The sequence below is a fragment of the Epinephelus moara genome, chromosome 2, assembly GCF_006386435.1.
Source record: "Epinephelus moara isolate mb chromosome 2, YSFRI_EMoa_1.0, whole genome shotgun sequence".
In the NCBI taxonomy this organism is placed as follows: Eukaryota; Metazoa; Chordata; class Actinopteri; order Perciformes; family Serranidae; genus Epinephelus; species Epinephelus moara.
The window spans coordinates 25810449-25828369 of record NC_065507.1 but is presented as its reverse complement, the minus strand read 5'-3'; the positions used below and the strand labels follow the sequence as shown (position 1 = coordinate 25828369).

The 17921-nt window shown below is 41.2% G+C and overlaps 1 protein-coding gene across 5 annotated transcripts in view; it reads left to right on the top strand.

The window, feature by feature from the left end:
* Window positions 1-17921, top strand: part of zgc:77784 (uncharacterized protein LOC402947 homolog) — a 75052-nt gene that overhangs the window by 28702 nt on the left and 28429 nt on the right. For 4 of the 5 annotated variants that reach the window (XM_050070424.1, XM_050070442.1, XM_050070416.1 and 1 more), the window contains exons 3-8: window positions 1416-1573; window positions 4886-5006; window positions 5088-5226; window positions 8075-8202; window positions 8815-8826; window positions 16548-16672. In XM_050070424.1, the coding sequence (XP_049926381.1) occupies window positions 1416-1573; window positions 4886-5006; window positions 5088-5226; window positions 8075-8202; window positions 8815-8826; window positions 16548-16672 (683 nt within the window). The remainder of the gene's footprint in view (window positions 1-1415; window positions 1574-4885; window positions 5007-5087; window positions 5227-8074; window positions 8203-8814; window positions 8827-16547; window positions 16673-17921) is intronic. The other variant, XM_050070434.1, reaches the window with a different exon arrangement.

Here is a 17921-nt window from a genome sequence, read left to right as displayed (position 1 = left end):
AATGATGAGCAAGACTACTGCTGACTGCTGCTATGGAGAGTTTCTTCCTCTCATGCAGGCGCAGAATGTATGTGCTAGTTGGCCGTTGGCTGTAGTCTTTGTGGTGTGTTCAAGAGCAACTTTCTGGCTGAGACACAAGCGATCTATTTTCATGACAGAGGAATTAGCTATAGAGACCAAAACCGTTTTATTGTACCAGGCTGAAAACGGCGTCAGGCATTTTAACATGGGGATCTTTGGGGATTGACTTCTTGAGCCAGCCTCAAGTGGCCACTAGAGGAACTGCAGTTTTGGCACTTTTCGTGCTGGCTTCATCTTTCAGCCCCGCAGGTTGACACCCGGACTTGATCGATCTGCCCTGCCTAATTACAGTTCCTGAGCTCTGATTGGATAATTGCTTTGTGGAGGTGGGGTTTTGATGATTGCTCAGTTGATGATTGAGTGTGTTAATGTTCAGACTGCTGCCATGGATTGTAGATTGACAGAAAAGCAGATGATCTCTCATTTTTGTATCTGTAAATGATCGCTAAAATATTCATGAAAGTGTAAAAAGAGATTTTATTGATTGATTATGCAGGATAATATGCTGTAGATACAGGATGTGGTCCAACTTGAAGAGTGAAGCTGTTTTTGTCTGTGTGTGTGTGTGTGTGTGTGTGTGTGTGTGTGTTTGAAAATGTAAGCCCGTCAGCATTCGAGTATGAGTTTCCATTGTACGTCTCATGAGAAAGCTCCAGATCACAGTTCACACTGAGGCTTTCATCTGTCAGTCACAGTCAAAGATTAGAAGATATCAAAGGTCGCCGTGTTAAAGTCTTCTCATCCTGTCGTCATCCGCAGGGTGGCGAGAGTGCAGACTTCGGCGGTGACATGAGGATAGATTTTCAGTTCTGATTTTATTCAAGGCAGAGTGTTCGGGCTTTGTAAGATAGCGTTTGAAATCAGAGACACAATCCTTTCATTAATGCAGAGGCCATTTTTTCTCTCTCACACATGGGCTAAATTATGAATGCGCTGTTATTTGTTTACTCCATGTTGGACTGAGAGATGTGCATTATTCATCTGCTCTGACAGGAGAGACAGCAGAGTAGGACACAGGCCTGGGAAAACATTAAAACAGAGCGCAGTCTAACAAGGACGTTGCCAGGGATTTGAGCAGTCATGCACATGCAAACACAATAATCGACTTAATCTCAATAAGCTTGTTTTAGGCCAACTCTCTGCAAGAAGATGGTTCACTCAAGAAAACAAGTCTAAATGATTTCCAAGATGAATTGGTGTTGGTCAGGATATTGGTGGTGTGTCTTTGTGGCTGCTCACCGATCTGTGGGTCTGATGTACAGTCTTTGTTTAGAGTACATCAGACAGACAGAGCTTCTGAAGCTAATTAGATTTTCTTTGTGTTTTCTCCTTAGTCCTGAGAGATGATTTCCGGCAGGCCCCGAGCGATGTGGTGGTGGCTGCTGGTGAGCCTGCAGTCTTAGAGTGCGTACCTCCACGTGGTCACCCTGAGCCCACCGTGTCCTGGAAACGCAACAACGTCAGAGTCAGCACCAAGGATGAACGCATCTCTGTGAGTTCAACATGATCACTGAGCAAGTCAAACTAAAAGTTATGCGCACACACACACACACACACACACAGGGCCATTTAATCTCTTTAACACTACATGTTGAGTAGCCATGATTCAGTCAAGTTTCCAAAATTTGGCTCAAATTTTAACCAAATTTCCAAAATTATTGCCATGATTTCTCACTGGAGCAAATGTGTATAAATCTCTAACAAATCCACTAATTACTCCAGTTAAAGTAAACAACAGTGCTCAGCTGTTAAATTAAATTATTTAGCCTTTTAAAAAAAATGAAAATAAGTCACGCAATAGATTTATCTGTATGTCTTCAATGGGAGCACATGGCCTTGTGGCTGAGAGCGACAGAGACAGCCTGACTGTTACGACCAAGCTTTTAAAGGAAAAGGAAGGCAACATAAAACCAGAAGTTTAAAGGTAAAATAAAGATATTTATTAACAAAGGAGTGTGAATATGTGATACAAACAAAAATTTGAAGCAAACTATGAAGAAAAGAGGGCTTGTGGGTGCTGTTCAATTCAAAGAAAGAAATATAACCAAAAGAGGATTCTTACAATAAGTCTAACTAAACAAAACTAAAAGTGAAAATAAAAACCTCACTATACAGCTTTACTTGATGGAAAATCAAAAAACAGACAAACAGCACCCTTGTATGTAGTTAGTCTAGCAAAGAGAAAAATACTGCCTGTGTGTGACAGCTTTTTAAACTACACCTGGCTCAGTCCCCCGTGTCGTTTGGCAGCACCTCAATAACTAGTTTCACAAAAGCTAAATTCAACAATACCATCTCAGCTTGAAACATCTGCAACAATGGGAGGCATGCTGTTGGGTGGAACAGTTCCATTTGCCACAACTGTTAAGCTGGCTATAGGCATTTGTAGCTTCTGGGTCCTGAGCTGTACCCTCTGGGTTGGAGAGCCACACAATCAAGATACTTAACCTGTCAAGACAGGAAGCACAAGTGGGGATGGGCCAAGTCCTTGGGAAGTGCGGCAGGCTTTAAAGCCAATTTTGTTGTGGCCAAAGTGTGTAATTACAACGTCTAAGTTCTTCAAATGATGCCCCACAGCCCAAAAAGACTTTTTCCAATAGACTTACATGGCAAAAGAGATGTCTGTAAATCAGTGGAAACATTTTTTTGAGTGTCAAAACCCAGGTAAAATGACTCGTTTCCCCATCAGGATTTAATCCACTTGGTCCGATAACAATTTAAACGTCTGGAAGAGCCACAAAATTAAATCATTTTATCCCCATTCAAGTTAACGGAACGCTAAACTGGAAGTAGCTGGCTCAGCGGGCAGAAGTCTCTAGTGTGCCTATTCTATGGGCCACACCAGGGGCGATTGCTCTGAGACAACAAGGGAGGCTGGACTTCCCCTAAAATTTCATAGAAGAAATGGTCAAATATGCACTATTGAATTTACATTAAAATAAGAATTTACATTGCATTAAACATGCGCTGGGATGCGGTTCGCATCATGAATATGATGTTCAAACATCAGCTGTTAATCACCAGTTTTCAAATGTGACCTCCCTGTCATACATTCTCGTGTCAGCACGGTGGACGCAGAGCCTCTAAGCATTCCTATGAGACAGCGCTGAGCAGGTTTTTTCCATGCAGCAAAGCGAAACGGTCATTGGATAAAGACAAAATCGTCACTTCCAGGGAGGCTCACCTTCCCTGGGACCTAATGGAGCGGTAGGTCAGAGAGGACGCTCGATGTATGCATGATGATTGGAGGAATTGTCTAAAAGGCTGAACCTCTTTTTGATGACAGCGCTTCGCATTTCAAGCTCAGTCCCATGATGATATTTGTGAGTCTTCTGAAAGAGTGCTGTCCGGAGTTCATTATTTCCATAAGCCATATAGCTCATTTTCACCGTTTGTCGACACAGTTCAGGTGTTTAACCCCATTTGAAAATCTTTGAGGTATGTTTTGCTGTGGTTCTATGGCATGAGTGTGGCTGAAAAACGGCTTCAATTAAATGTTCCTTGTATAAGTTACTGCCTCGCTACAATATGACAAATTTTATGATGTGAGCTTCCCCTGTTTGAAAGACCAACCCCCACCACTGGGCCGCACAATGCGGAAGCAGTGCTGATCACCTGAGTGATTTTATACTTGGCAGCTGAACCATTTTGGCTTCATGCACCACTGAGCAACTTTCATAGGAATGAACGGGGTCCATCTGCCAATGCTGTATCCAGCTCTCTTTATACATCCATGGGATGGGCTAAGCTTTAGCAGATGGACCCAGTCAGGTGCAGGGGACCAAGAACAATATAGGTTAAGCACCTGGAGTGAGCGTTGGCAATGGCCGGAAAAACAGATGCATTGTTGTTTTTGGTCTTTTCATGGGATTGTTTGACAGTAACAAAGCTGTAGGTGTATATTTTTATACCAAATAATATAAAGTATATAATATAATATAGTAAACAATAGCTAAAATGAAAAAAAAATACATTTAACAGGAAATGTAATCTAAAATATCAGTTGTAAGACTCAGGTTTTTACCTTTCTCTTCAGAGCTTTTTTTAAACGGACCTTTTATTACCATCATTCAGCAGTCCTACTGAAAATACTGAAAGGCAGAGATATTCTTCTACAGTGACAATAGTTTCAATAAACCATAATTCAATGCGGACACCTTGGTTTTCTATGGCCCAAAACACGACGCTGGTTTTTCTGTCATTTTTGTTCTCACCTCTGATGTGTAAAATCAACAGCTGGACACAATCTCGGGTGGTATTTTAAAAGCCATTTGTTTTCAAAATGTTGGAAATCAGAAGCTGAAGTTGATGAAGGACAGCGGTGACATCAGTAATAGAGGCAGAGCTGGAGGAAGTGTTTAACCCCTTTGTTTAAAAGTACTCCACTGTAGAAAGCAAGCAAAACCCTGCTGCATTGAAAATGTCACTTAAGTGTAAGTACATGAAGAAAATTGCCCCTTGTGAGTGTTAGAGTGTTAAATATTATATCATTGGGTTATTATTACTGCAAGTGCAAGTAGCATTTTCCTTTTACATTTTATATGTAATCTTCAAAGTAAAGTAGATGTAGCAGAGCCAAAAGTACAGTATTTTCCTCTGGATTGTAATGGAGTAACAGTGTGAAGTAGCGAAATTTGACATATTATACTCAGCTGCATCAGACTACTGTACAGCACTATACCAAAATAACTCACACAGTATGTTGAATATGAAGGATTAATGACTTAGAGCGGAGCATTTTTCCATGAAAGGCTGTGATAATAACACTGAAGATCTCTTCAACTTTCACTGTGCTGTTTTTCAGATGCGTGGGGGCAAACTAATGATCTCTCACACCAGGAAGAGCGATGCTGGCATGTATGTTTGTGTGGGCACAAATATGGTCGGAGAGAGGGACAGCGATCCTGCAGAGCTGGTGGTGTACGGTGAGTTAATGTTTGTGCAGCAGCGTTAAGTCCTTAAAGAACATAAGTCGGACATATTTTATATATCCCGTCTTCCCGCAGAGCGCCCTGTGTTGGTACGGAGGCCGGTGAACCAGGTGGTCATGGAGGAAGAGACTGTCGACTTCCTGTGCGAAGTCCACGGAGATCCGCCCCCAACTGTCCGATGGCGGCGAGACGAAGGGGAGCTTCCCCGCGGGAGGTGAGAGTGACGAGCATGAGCACAGACCAATACAGAGTTAGATGCACATCCAGCATTTTCTGAGTCTGAACAAAAAGTACAGCTTCACCAGAGGCGAGTCGTGTATTGGATTATTAACACGTGTGACCCAGAAAACATATGTGGAGTAATTGTTCATTAATTCATGTCTCTCTATCAGTCTGCTAATATAAATTCATAAATGGAAGACTCTAAAGAGGATTCATTAGTCGGCACAATCCTCCTGTGACCAGTTTTCCTTCTAAACTCAATATAATGTATATTTAGCCAAGCCTGTTAAATAATTACAGTTTTTCACTTTTCAGTATAACATTACTCTAAAACTTAATACTATAACTGTAAAAATAAAACTTGTACAGTGCAGCCAACACTGTGTGTTGAGCTGAGGTGATAAATTATAGGTGTTTTATACTTTATTTATTTAATAAATGCAGGTGATTTTGTTCTGTTCTCTTCCTGCAGTGCTGCTCTACAACAGCTGTTGAATATATTGTCCCATTATGGTGCTGACATTTATGTCAGGTTTAATGCCAAAAAGAATTAAATGTAAAGAAGCTAAAAAAAGGTAGATTCTTTTGAAAGAGTAGCACAGCATTTTGTGAAATGCAGTTTGCTTTCTTGCTGAGGACAATACACCATGCCACATCACAAAAACTGCTCAGAAATGGCCCTGGCCTCCAAAATAGCAGATCCAAAACTTATCGAGCCGCTGTGTGATCTTTCAGTACATCACCTTACAATCCACAGGACTCAGAGATCTGGGAAATTTGGAGGACAGGTCGATACATAGAACTCTTTGTCATGTTCCTCAGGACATTTCTGAGCAATTTTTGCAGTGTGGCATTGGCCTTTGTCCTGCTGGGGGTTTTAGAGGGGCACTGCCATCAGGGAGTGTTGTTGCGGGGGGGGGGGGGGGGGGGCTGTCTTGGTCTGCAATTTAGGAAAACAGAATTGCAATGAGTTATACAGTTTTACCTGTCTATTTTACCTTCAAATATTCAGTAAAAAATAAACAAAAATGATGTCTCATTTCTTTTGTTTGTAAACAACAGATTCTGTGTACAATATTAATAGTACAACAAAATAAACTCTACCACAAATTACACATTTAAACAGCCCCTAAATACAAGAAATGTCCCTGGGATCTATATATATATAAATCAACAGGTGATTTCCTTCTCTTTTAGCAAAATCCCTGTTGATTGAGTTGTTTGTTTTTTTTCATCTGGACCTTTATGCTCTGCCATTTCTCCTCTAATCATCACGCTGTAACCTGTGACAGGCTGTTATGATACCACAACTACCGCACATTCACATATATGGAGTTTTTTGTCGAGCCGTGAGCATCACATAGGTTTACATTACCAAAGGGAGTGCTGCTGCCAGAGGAGCCGCTGAATGAGTTCCCTCTGAGCAGTAACTCCCTAAAAGAGTCTCAGAAGTCCGGGGCTGTTCATAAAACATCCAGCACGCCACAGTTTATTCCACACTACTGAAGCTGCTCCTCTTTTTGGAACCACTATGGAGTCAATGATAATTCTGCTCTCAGCCATGCTTGTTGTTGCCGTGGGTAACAGTGTGACATCAATGTGTCAATGAGTCGAAATATCGTGTATCATTATATGAATTTTTCATGTGACATTGAAAATTATACCAGTATGTGTCAAGTGGCATCCACATAAATGCCAGGACCCAAAGTTTCCCGGCAGAATGTTGCATTGTAACGACATGATCAGTGTCATTCACCTCATCTGTCAGTGGTTCTAATGTTTTGGCTGATTGCTGTAAGTTTATATTAATCATCTCACCTCATTATCAGCAAGAAACCAAGTAAGCGCTCATGTCTGTATGGTGAATATGAAGCTATGGCCAGCAGCCAGTTAGCGTAGCTTAGCGTGAAGACTGGAAACAAAGGGGGAACAGCTCGCCTGGCTCTGTCCAAAGAGAAGAAAATCTGCCCACTAGCACCTTAAAGTTCACAAATTCACACCAATTTATGTACAGGTTAACAAACAAGATTTAAAGTGTGACCTTTGGACAGAGCCGTTTCCATTCTTTATGCTAACATAAGCTCAACAGCTGCGGGCTGTAGCTGAATATACGGGGATATAATTACAGGATGAACATGTCCACATGCTGGATTTGAAGCATGAGACAGCAGGCGGTAGAAAAAAATGTACAGTGACTCATTTGTCCATTCTGAGAACAGGTAATTGTTATGATTAAAAAAAAAATAACGATGGTTGTTTTTCACATTTGCAAAGAGGTTTTTTCTGTTTAGTCAGTAATCTTCTTCTTGGTATTTTGTATTTCATTTATCTTTTGCTTCTCTGGTTTATGAGTCTATGAAATTAAGTCAATTATACTGATTTGATTCAGTGTCTCTCCTGCATAGAGTTAAATGGCTGCAGTTGCTTTCTGCACTGTGGTTGTGTTTGGTATTTTAAATATTTCTGCTCTGCGAAATCCATTTTAAATTCATATTTCATCTACTGATATGAGATAAAAATGCTTTTTTGGTCCAACAATGAGTGAAAAGTCCCTCAGTGGGTTAAAATAGTTGTTTCTAATTGATTTTTTCAAGTATTTTCCAGGAGCCAGTGACAGTATCGAAGGTATATAAGGTAGATTGTTCCAGTCGTTTGAAGATAATGTCACTTGATTGGAAAAAAAAAAAAAAATCCTCGCAGGTTGATTGACAAGGAATGAAATGACATTATCTTTTGGCACTGGCAGATTTTCTTCGCTTTGTGTAGATTAGTATGGTCATTTTCTTTTTGCTCTGCTCCACTGTTAGATCTTTCATTATCTCCCTTTTTCTCATTCCCAGGTTTGAAATCCGCAACGGCAACAGCCTCCGTTTGTTCCGCGTGAAAGAGCAGGATGAAGGGACGTATACCTGCACATCTGAGAACAGTGTGGGCAAGACAGAGGCCTCGGCCATGTTGCAGGTCCACGGTAAGAATGCATCATGCATATTGTATATGGGCACACACACAGACACACTTAGGCATGCATAAAAAAAAGGCTCATGTTCATGCATACAGGCACATGGCAACAGAATCATGCAAAAGCCAGTCCCCATTTCCTGTCCAATGCTTGGTGTTTTTATATCAGTGTATCTGTGTGAGTCCCTGTCCAGCGGTGCTGCCAGGAGCTTATGCTAAACCGTATGGATTACGCCATTTGACAGATGTTTGGTAGATGTGTGCTTTAACTCACTGCCAGAGAGCAGTCCCAGTATTAATAAGACATGACTCCCTCCCTCTCTCTTCCTGTCTCTTTATCTCTGTGCTCTCGCCTCCTCGCTCTCTGTGTGCCCTTTTTCTTTCTCTCTGTGTGCCTTGGTTTAAATAGTCTCAGACGACTTCATCCACTAATGCTTTTATCAGTGTAAATGAAATCCAAACCGAGCAGTTTTCCATTCACTCTGCTTCTTCTTCTTTTTTTTCTTTTCTCCCTGGCTCCTTTCCATGCTATCACTGGTTTTGTTTTGTAGCTCAGCGTTTCATCCATCTCATTAATTTTCCATCTCTCTCCATCATGTTTCAAACCATATCATCATTCCAGTCGGCCCGTTCCGTAAGTTCACTCTCCATCTAGTTCTTCTCTTTCAGCATTTGTTTTATGCTAATTTATATTTGCTCTTTCCTGTGTGGTATTCTTAATGGTTTTTAAATCAACAATCAATGCCTAATGGTGTAAATAAGTTCCTCCATTAGGCACTGAGTTGTTGACAACATGCCTGTTGCTGCAGTCAGGCATTAAGTAAGCCTCAGACACAGCGACTTAATGTACAGCAGATTAAGGGCTCCTATCAAACACACATCTGCTGTGTAGAGAGGAGTGTGTCAGGAGGATAGTGTGACACCACCATGTAAATCCCTCTCTCATTTGAAGCTACAGTTGTTCAAAATGCAGCTAAAAGGTTTTTAATTACAACTTAGTGGAGGTCTTCATTTTTAAATGAAGACATTATTTGACTTCAGGTTACATACTTTTAAAAATTAAATTATTGTATGACATTTCTGGTAGATGTATATGTGTCCTTTTTACATACTGACTAATAACACAGTGCTGTGATTATTAAAGGGGCACTCCCGCCATTTAGAAGTCCTCCTCCATGACATTAGGGAACTCATGAGAGACAGAGATATCCTGATTTTTAGTAGCTGTAAAAAATACCGGCTCCTACATTTTACATAATTGAACTGTAGGAGATTTTATTTCATTACACCCTCAATGCTTCAAATTTGTGCTCTCAAGCTCAAGTCAGAACAACCCTGATGACATCTCTAAAGCCATATTCAGACCAAAGAGTCACAACGAGACAAAACCGTCTGAGCTCGACTCAAGCTGGCTGATGGTGCCACCTGCAACTCAGCTGGTCAAATCGCGGGTGGCGGGTTTTAGAATGTAAGGTCGGTCACCTGTTTCTACAGCCAGTCAGCTTGTAGTAAGGTTCGCTGCGGCAGGTGCTCCATCCAGGATTACCGTCCTGCCCTGTCGGACGGTGGGTTGCACTGCTGCTGGCTGTATTCTTGTTGACTGATTAATTGGCGCTGGATATTTGTATTATTGTGGCATATTTATTATGTATACAGTCCATCTGATGCTACTACAAATGCAACTGTAGTTACAGTATCTGTAGCCAGTATCTCACTATCACTATCCTCATTCATATTTTAAGAAGCTACAAATTATATTCAGCCACAAAATAAGCCTTAAAAGCTGGAAATCAGAACAGAAGTACAGAGAGTTGTTGCACAGAGATGATAAACCGTCTCATCTAAGCCCTGTTTCCTCCGAGCAGTACTGTGCGGTTCAGTTTTTGTTCCCCTTCTGTTGGGAAAATGTCGGCGTGCAGCATTGTACAGTGGACGGTAAACGAGGTGCAGACTTGAGGAAATGCAGTGAGTGCTGGATGGAACAGTGAGTGACAACAACCCTGCCCAGGGGTACTGTTTGCAGTGGAAACGCTAGGGTCTACTGTAGGTACCATGTCTGAAGGGTTCCTGGTGGAAACGGTGCTCTAGTTGTATTGGTGTGAACCGGAAGGTTTTTAGAACATTGCAGAAAGGTGTATTGCAAGTAGAACTAGTTCAACTCGTCTCGTCGCAAATCTTTGGTCTGAACTGGGCTTAAGACATCATCAGGGTTATTCCCACTCCTCATATAGTATCTATACTAACTGTCATGTATAGAATTAGTGGAGTGCCCCTTTAAGTAGTAGTACTAGTTGTAGTATTTGTAGTTGTAGTAGCAGCTCTAGTGTTGATTTTACTGTTAAACTATTGAGATTTGCTTTTCATCCTTTGGTATATCTAATATGCTTTTATTTAACATTTATTTTATGAGGAAATGAATGTTCAGGAGTGTTATGAAAAGGTGCTCTATGTGATTTGGGGGGAAGGAGCTAAACTAACCCTACCAAAAGAATTATGAACAAAAATATAGACAACAACAAAAGACGGATTCAGACTACAGGAGTTTTGGACCAATTTAACCCTGAATCATCTCTCCTGAAATCAGAGAAATCTGGTCCAGGACATTTGTTGGTACTGATGTTTGGCCCAGATTATCCAGTAATATGAGGAGTTAACAGATCCAGTTTTTAACCTCCCAAACTGCTCACAGACTCACTGGGGCTGCCTCTTTGATTTCAAACATGTTGATATTTAGAATTCAAATTCTAGATAATTACGGTTATGATTATATAAGAATGAAGCAGCTGATGGTGTTCCTAAGCGGTGGTCAACATCGTAGCCCTTGAGGCTAACGTTAGCTGGCATACTACTGTTGACAGATAATAAAACTGACAGTTAAAATCTCACCTCCAGTTCTCGCTGAAGAATAGGCAACCTGTTTTGACCATTTTCTCATCCAGACCCGTTTATCCCTCTGCATTTGTTTTTCTCACTGCAAAGCGTTGTTAACATTACAGCAAGTTGTTGCACCACATCAGTCTCTGTTTTGTTTACATCTGCCTCCCTCTGAAATCATGTGATGCATTCATGCTCCCTCTGGCATGATAATCTTGATAATATCCTGTAGTGTGCAATGCGCCATAATTTTCAAATCTTGTCCTGTGTGCATGTTTGAGATTAGAGAGGAGAGAGACTCACTGTTAGATAGTGTTACTGAGTTTTTGATACAGTTTTTTTAACTAAGCAAAACAATAAAAGAATTTCCAATTATAATGTCTTAGATCAGTGTTTCCCAGCTGTTCCAGCCACAGGGTCAAGATTTTTCTCCTTAGTCATTTGTTCAAGGTCCACACAGTTTAAAATATTCACCATCATACTTGTGTTTGGCCATGTCGTCCAGCTAGTTTGCTGTCTCTGTCAAGTAGCTGTCCTTTAGTCACTCACTCTACAGCAGGAAACACTTCAAAATAAAAGCTGTGTAGCAGAATTTTTTTTTTTTTTTTCATATACAAACTTGTCACATTTGCAAGTCACTTGGGATCCATTTAGAATGGATCCACGACCCACTTTTAGACCACGACCCACCAGTTGGGAGCCACTGTCTTAAAGGTCTAGTGTGTAGGATGTAGTGGCCTCTAGCTGTGAGGCTGCAGATTGCACCCAATTGAAACTTCTCCTGTGAGCTAAGTGTGTAGGAGAACTACAGTGGCCCATGTGAAAATGTAAATGGCCCTATCTAGAGCCAATGTTTGATTTGTCCATTCTGGGCTACTGTAGAACAACATGACAGACTCTGTGGAGAAGACCCTCGGTTTCTAGATATAAATGGCTCATTCTAACGTAATGAAAACAGGTCGATTATCATAAGTGCTATGTCGTAGGCAACTGGATTTGCTTGCGTTTCTTGAGGACGTTTTGCCTCTCATCCAAGAAGCTTCCTCAGTTCTAAATGACTGGTACAGTGTTGCAGGCTTTAAACTCTGTGTGGGTGTGGACCCTTATAGAGTTGTTGGGGTCACATGTGAGCTCTTAGTTTCCGAGTTGTTAAGGTCACACTGCGAGTCGTTGACCCACCTGGCCATTGTGTGAGTCGTTAGAGTCAGGTGGGACCAGGGGTGAATTGGTGTGAAGTCGTATGGGTATGGGGAAGGATCCAGAGACTGCATTGCAGGTGGGTGGTAAGTGGTGTCGTGGGCCATCTCCTCTGTTTAACAATGGTCGTTACATTTTGACGTAGTCCAGTCGTCCAGTTTGACTGAGAATCTTCACCGACATGTCGATTATTATTTTCAGGAGATTATAAACTAATGAAAACATAGCTATGAATATTATTTCTGCCAATAGATGCCTCTAAATCCTGTACACTGGACCTGTGATGTAACCAGCTTATGTAACATCATCTGCTGTACATGGATGATAAATTTAACACATGTAATGTAACTAAAATATACAACACTAATGATTTCGACAAACACAAAAAAATCCATAGCGTCCAACAGGAAGTAGAGATCAGTCCACTCCCATATTCAGATGCAGGTGTTGAATGATCTGAACAGATCAAGTCCAGAAACAGCAGATAAACAATAAATCTGATTTTTTTTTGTCAAAATCTCTTTTATTGGGAAGGAAACCCAAAGCCCCATGCTCCATTACAAATATTTTCTCTTCCAAACAGACGGTAGCTTCTCTATATGAAGCTGTTTTACACCATCTGCTAGACTTCTAACTTTGAACAAGGAGAACAGCATTAAACAGATCACACACAGTATTCTGTCAGATCAAAATTATAACATCATATGAATTAAAAAACATAAAGTTGCCAACAACATATATATCATACATAACATGATGTTTATGTCACATAAAAGAGGTACCAGATGAATAAGAGCAATCGACTTCTATAAGTCATACGACCGTATGTGTATGTGATGTGTTTTAAGACATCATGGCATGTCAAGAAAAGAACCTTCTCAAAAACATAATCATCACACTTTGATGTTGATGAAAGAGTGAGACGTCCTCAGTGTTTGGGAACATGATCTTAGTGAGAACATAACGACAAAACACAGATGACTCACACACCTTGTGTATTGAGCCAGATATGTGTTTGCGTGCTCTCTCATGTCTCTATCTGTGTGTGAGTGTGTGTGTGTGTGTGTGTGTGTTGCTATGTGCTGCGCAGAGATTTGTAGAGAGGATGAATCCTGGCTGGAAAAGCTTCTCATCCGACGGGAGGCGTGAGCCAATTATTCAGACGGGAGGTAGAAGGCTGTGGTCAGTGTAAATCCACAGAGGCTGTGATGATGTGGCTAACGCAATGATCTGACCTGAGCTGGAAATTGGCAGCTCTGCCCAGACCTCTCCCAAAATAACTAAGTAAATGTCATCGGAATGCCGCTGCCGAGCACTGTGATGATTTGTTATTTTCAGAGGACACAGAGGTGATGTTTCTCATTAAAGATGAGAGGGCCATGAGAGTGTGGTGAGAAAGCTCAGAAGGTTAAAGAGGCAGCCCTTAAATCTTTGCTCATTAAGATCTGATGAAGGCTTTGTCGATACAGATCAGGGATAAAAGCAGTGGTGGGAAAGTAACCGAGTACATTTACTCTAGTACACAATCAGTGCCTTTACTTGCATGTTTTGTCTGACAGCTGTAGTTACCTTGAGATTATAATTTGCTATAAAAATATATGAGGAATTTATGAAACTCAAGTGCATTGTTACAGATCAACCCTTTGAAACCTGTACTTTTAGGCTCGTCACATTTCAGATAGGTTGTTAGCAGTTCCACCAAAGAGACATGTCCCCTTGAAACATTGTTTAAATAACTGTTCGAGGCCCCAAAAGGTCAATTTATTAAATATTTCACAAAAACAAACCAAAGATCAATGAAGAGTCCAAAATCTATTTCATTTTTTAAAATTTTCCTTCTACCTCATTACCCTCTTGAGACCTGAGCTTTTGTTTGTCATGCGTTTTTAATTTCCCCTAGTTATTTGGGAGAAGTAGGACCTGATAAGTTTAAAAAATAAGCATTCTCTTTGAACACTAGGTAGTTTTTTAAACGAAAAATGTCCGCGTAGGGGGACAATAGGTTTATTTTTAATAGTCACAGGTGTGTGTTAAAGTATAAAACTGTTTATTTCAATGCCTGAACATTGTTGTGCAAAAATACAATTACCAACACTGTGACATTTGTTCAGTGTTTTGTTCCTCTAGGGGTTAGGGGTCCCTGTTCAAGTTTAAAACTGTTCAGAGCTGTTTATTTCGATGCCTGAAAATGGATGTGTAAAAGCAACTGTATGAAAACTCTGTATGAATTTTCCTTTGCGCCATACTTCAGTCAATGAATGTCCTTCTGTCTGTAGGAACAGTCTGTAACACCTTACTGGCCTGTGTGAAATGATAATACACCAAATAAGTCCCAATGTTCCCAAACAAATACTTCCTAAAAAACAGTGTTTTAGCCTGTTGCTGTCGCTGAAATTGGTCAGATTTGTATCAAACTAAAAGTTTCAACCATAAATTTTGATCAGGCTTTGTACCTTTCCTCTTTTTGTGTTTGAATTGGCTGTGGACTGCCATCTTGTTTTTACATGGATTAGTGTATTGTGCTTTTGCTACCACTAGATGGCAAATAAAAATGTCCACAAACGAGGACGACAGGTCTAACCCTCTGGGGTCAAGGGAAAAATTGGCCGTTTTTCTGACTACTTTTGATTTTACCTTTAAATTTCACCTTAAAAACTGTTTACCTTGCTTTGTTTGGTGTCATTTTTTTCAGCACAAGCTCCCCTGTGTGACTTTATAGTTATTTTTTCATTTTGACATGCTGTATTAACACATTGGACCTAAAATCACACAAAACACCACCAATAGGAAAGGGGGTGTCACGTTTTTTTTTTTGCTTGCAAGAACTTTCTGCTTGTGAGCACTTTCCTTGGAATAGCCCGCTTTTACTGTTTGTTCCTGCACCAAACACGCACCAAACATGACGACAATATTCAGGAAAAAGCATGGTAAAAAGTATTTATCATAATAATCACCTTATCATAATCATGGTTTTACTCGGCCTATCAACACAATTTAAAAATGCTATATAGTTTGAAGTTCGCACTTTCAACACAGTTTGAAACGGAGACTCAGCTATGCTGGGTCTTGCTGCTACATCATCTTTAATCGGTCATGTGATTTGGATGCACCGGCGCGTCCGTTGACTCCATAATGTTAAGGGTCCGTCCCAATACCCCTCCTTAGCCCTACCCCTTGGCCCTACCCCTACATTTGCGCGTTCCCGCGAGGGGTAGGGGTGTCCCAATTCCTTTTTGCGTGTAGGGGTAGGGGGCCTAACGAGGGGTAGTGGGTATGAAACTAACCCTTCGGAGCGAGGGATTTCAAATGTTGACTTGCCAGCGAGGGGTAGATGTCGCCATGGCTACCACAGAGAAAGAGACAGGGAAAAATGTTCATACATAGCTAGTTACCGTCGCCAGGTTGCTTGTTAGCTAGCTAGCTATCTGGCGTCTGTCATCGGTCCTGTTCTGCAAAATTGTCGGATTTTTCACATTACGATAACACGCCAGCTAGTATAACTATGCTGCCTTGTAATGTTAGCTGGTTAGCTAGCTAGCTAGCTAGCAGAAGTCCCCTGTCGTCTGTCGTTCATCAAACAAAGCATGATGAATACAGCAAATGCGATAGGTAGGATGAACTTAACCAGAGACTCCATTGTAGATGCTGGTTGGAAACGTAGATGGCTCGCAGCTTCCTGTTTAAAATAGTTATGTATGCATGAACGTAACCGACGCGTGACGTAGTGAGTGGTGTCCCAATTCCTAGGGAAAGATTTCAACCCCTACCCCTCGTTGCTTCATTTCAAGGGCCAAGGGGTAGTGGACAAGGGCTAGGGGTAGGGCCAAGGGCTAAGGGGTAGTGGACAAGGGGGGGTATTGGGATTGGGCCTATGTTGAGCAAAATGTAGTACAAGGTGCAGCAAACCCATAAAGTAGTTAAGCTTCACCTCCACCAGCTACACCAGTGTAATGCTGCTTACACTGATGCATCAATATAACAATCTGATAATATATTAACATATTACTCACAGGGAACATTTTTCTGTAGAAGGCTTTTAAGTTCTTTTGACACTTTTTTGCCAATAATACTTCTGTACTTTTACTTAAGGACTTTTACTTGTCGAGTTTTTTTAACAGTGTTGCAGTGGTACTGTTACTTAAGTAAAGGAAATGAATACTTCATTCACCACTGGTTAAAATATCAGGTGTTGATTGCACAGTGAAAATATGGAGCAAAGCATAAGTCTGACCTGTTCAGAAATAAGGCTTTTAATGGGTGGTCACACCTCTTTTCCTCCTCCAGTACCTCCTCAGATTGCCACAAAGCCCCGAGACCAGATTGCCACCCAGGGGAGGAGCATCACCTTCCAATGCGGCACCACAGGAAACCCTCCACCTGCCATCTTCTGGCAGAAAGAGGGCAGCCAGGTAAGAGGCTGGAGCAGGGAACAAGAGATCCTCTAATGCTGAATATTGCAGCAATATCTAGTACAGTAAATTCCTGTTTACAAATCACTGGATGAGTGCGTATGAATATATTTGCTCTCCAATGATCCTCAGGTTGTTTGTGTGTGGTTTGGGGATTTTTGTAAACTCATACTGTATTGTTTATCATATTTTAACAGGCAAAGTTTCACACCTTCTTTGTTCTAAAGGCGAGAAAGACTCACGGCAACATGAACAGGTTTTGTCTGATTAAATCATACTTTTTCTGACACTTTTTTTCTTTGGTTGCCCACACTCCTTAAGACACATTTTTCCTAAGCGAAATCAGTGAGAGGCGAACAAGAGAGTGCAGCACATTTGCATTTGGCTCAGAGATATGACTAGAGACAAAGTGTTGGAAGGCACTGCGGTATTGCGTTGGCGAGAAATGTTTCTCCTGCTTGCGACCGCAGTGTAAGAGTCGTGGTTAGGGGAGGGGGGGGTGAGGAAGTAGAAAAGAAGGAGGGAGAGGTAGCAGGAAGTACACCAGGTGTGGAAACTGCTTCTTCAGGGCAAACCTGCAGACAAACACTGTCCTCCTTCCACATTGTACCCAACTATAAATACCCTGTTGCTCAACAGCAGCTGGGATCACTGACTTGAAGGAGCAGCTTCAGATGTTTTTAGAAGCTTGTCGGAGAGCAAACAGGAAGTTCAGCCACAGATTTTATGAATAAGCTTCCGTCTGCGGGACGGTTAAGGCATGGCTTGGCTGTTTGTGGAGCTTTTTGCTGTATTTGGGGGATTATCTGTAGCCTTATAACCTTGGTCCCTCCACCAAAGTCTAAGCCTCTTAGAGGAATGAAATGGATGGCTGAATGGATTGATGTGCATCCCTTCCCCCTTGTTCACATCCGTCTCACTTACAGAAAAAAACAGAATGGGACAGCAATAAAACATCTGTCAGTGGGCATCATCCCAAAAACACCAAAACAACACAGCTCTTCCAGTTTGTTTATGCCATGTTAGTGGTGGAGTCTGCCTGTCGGTCCACTATTTTAGTCCAAACTGAAGTTCCTTAACAACTGTTGGATGGATTGGCACACAGTTTTTGTAAAGGCAATTTTAGTTCCTAATGACTTTGGTGATACTCGAGCACCACCTAGCATAAGGGCATTTATTTTGGGTTAGTAGCTGAGAACAGTAGAATGACTATAGTAAAAATCAACAGTAATAGAGAGCAAGAAAACGC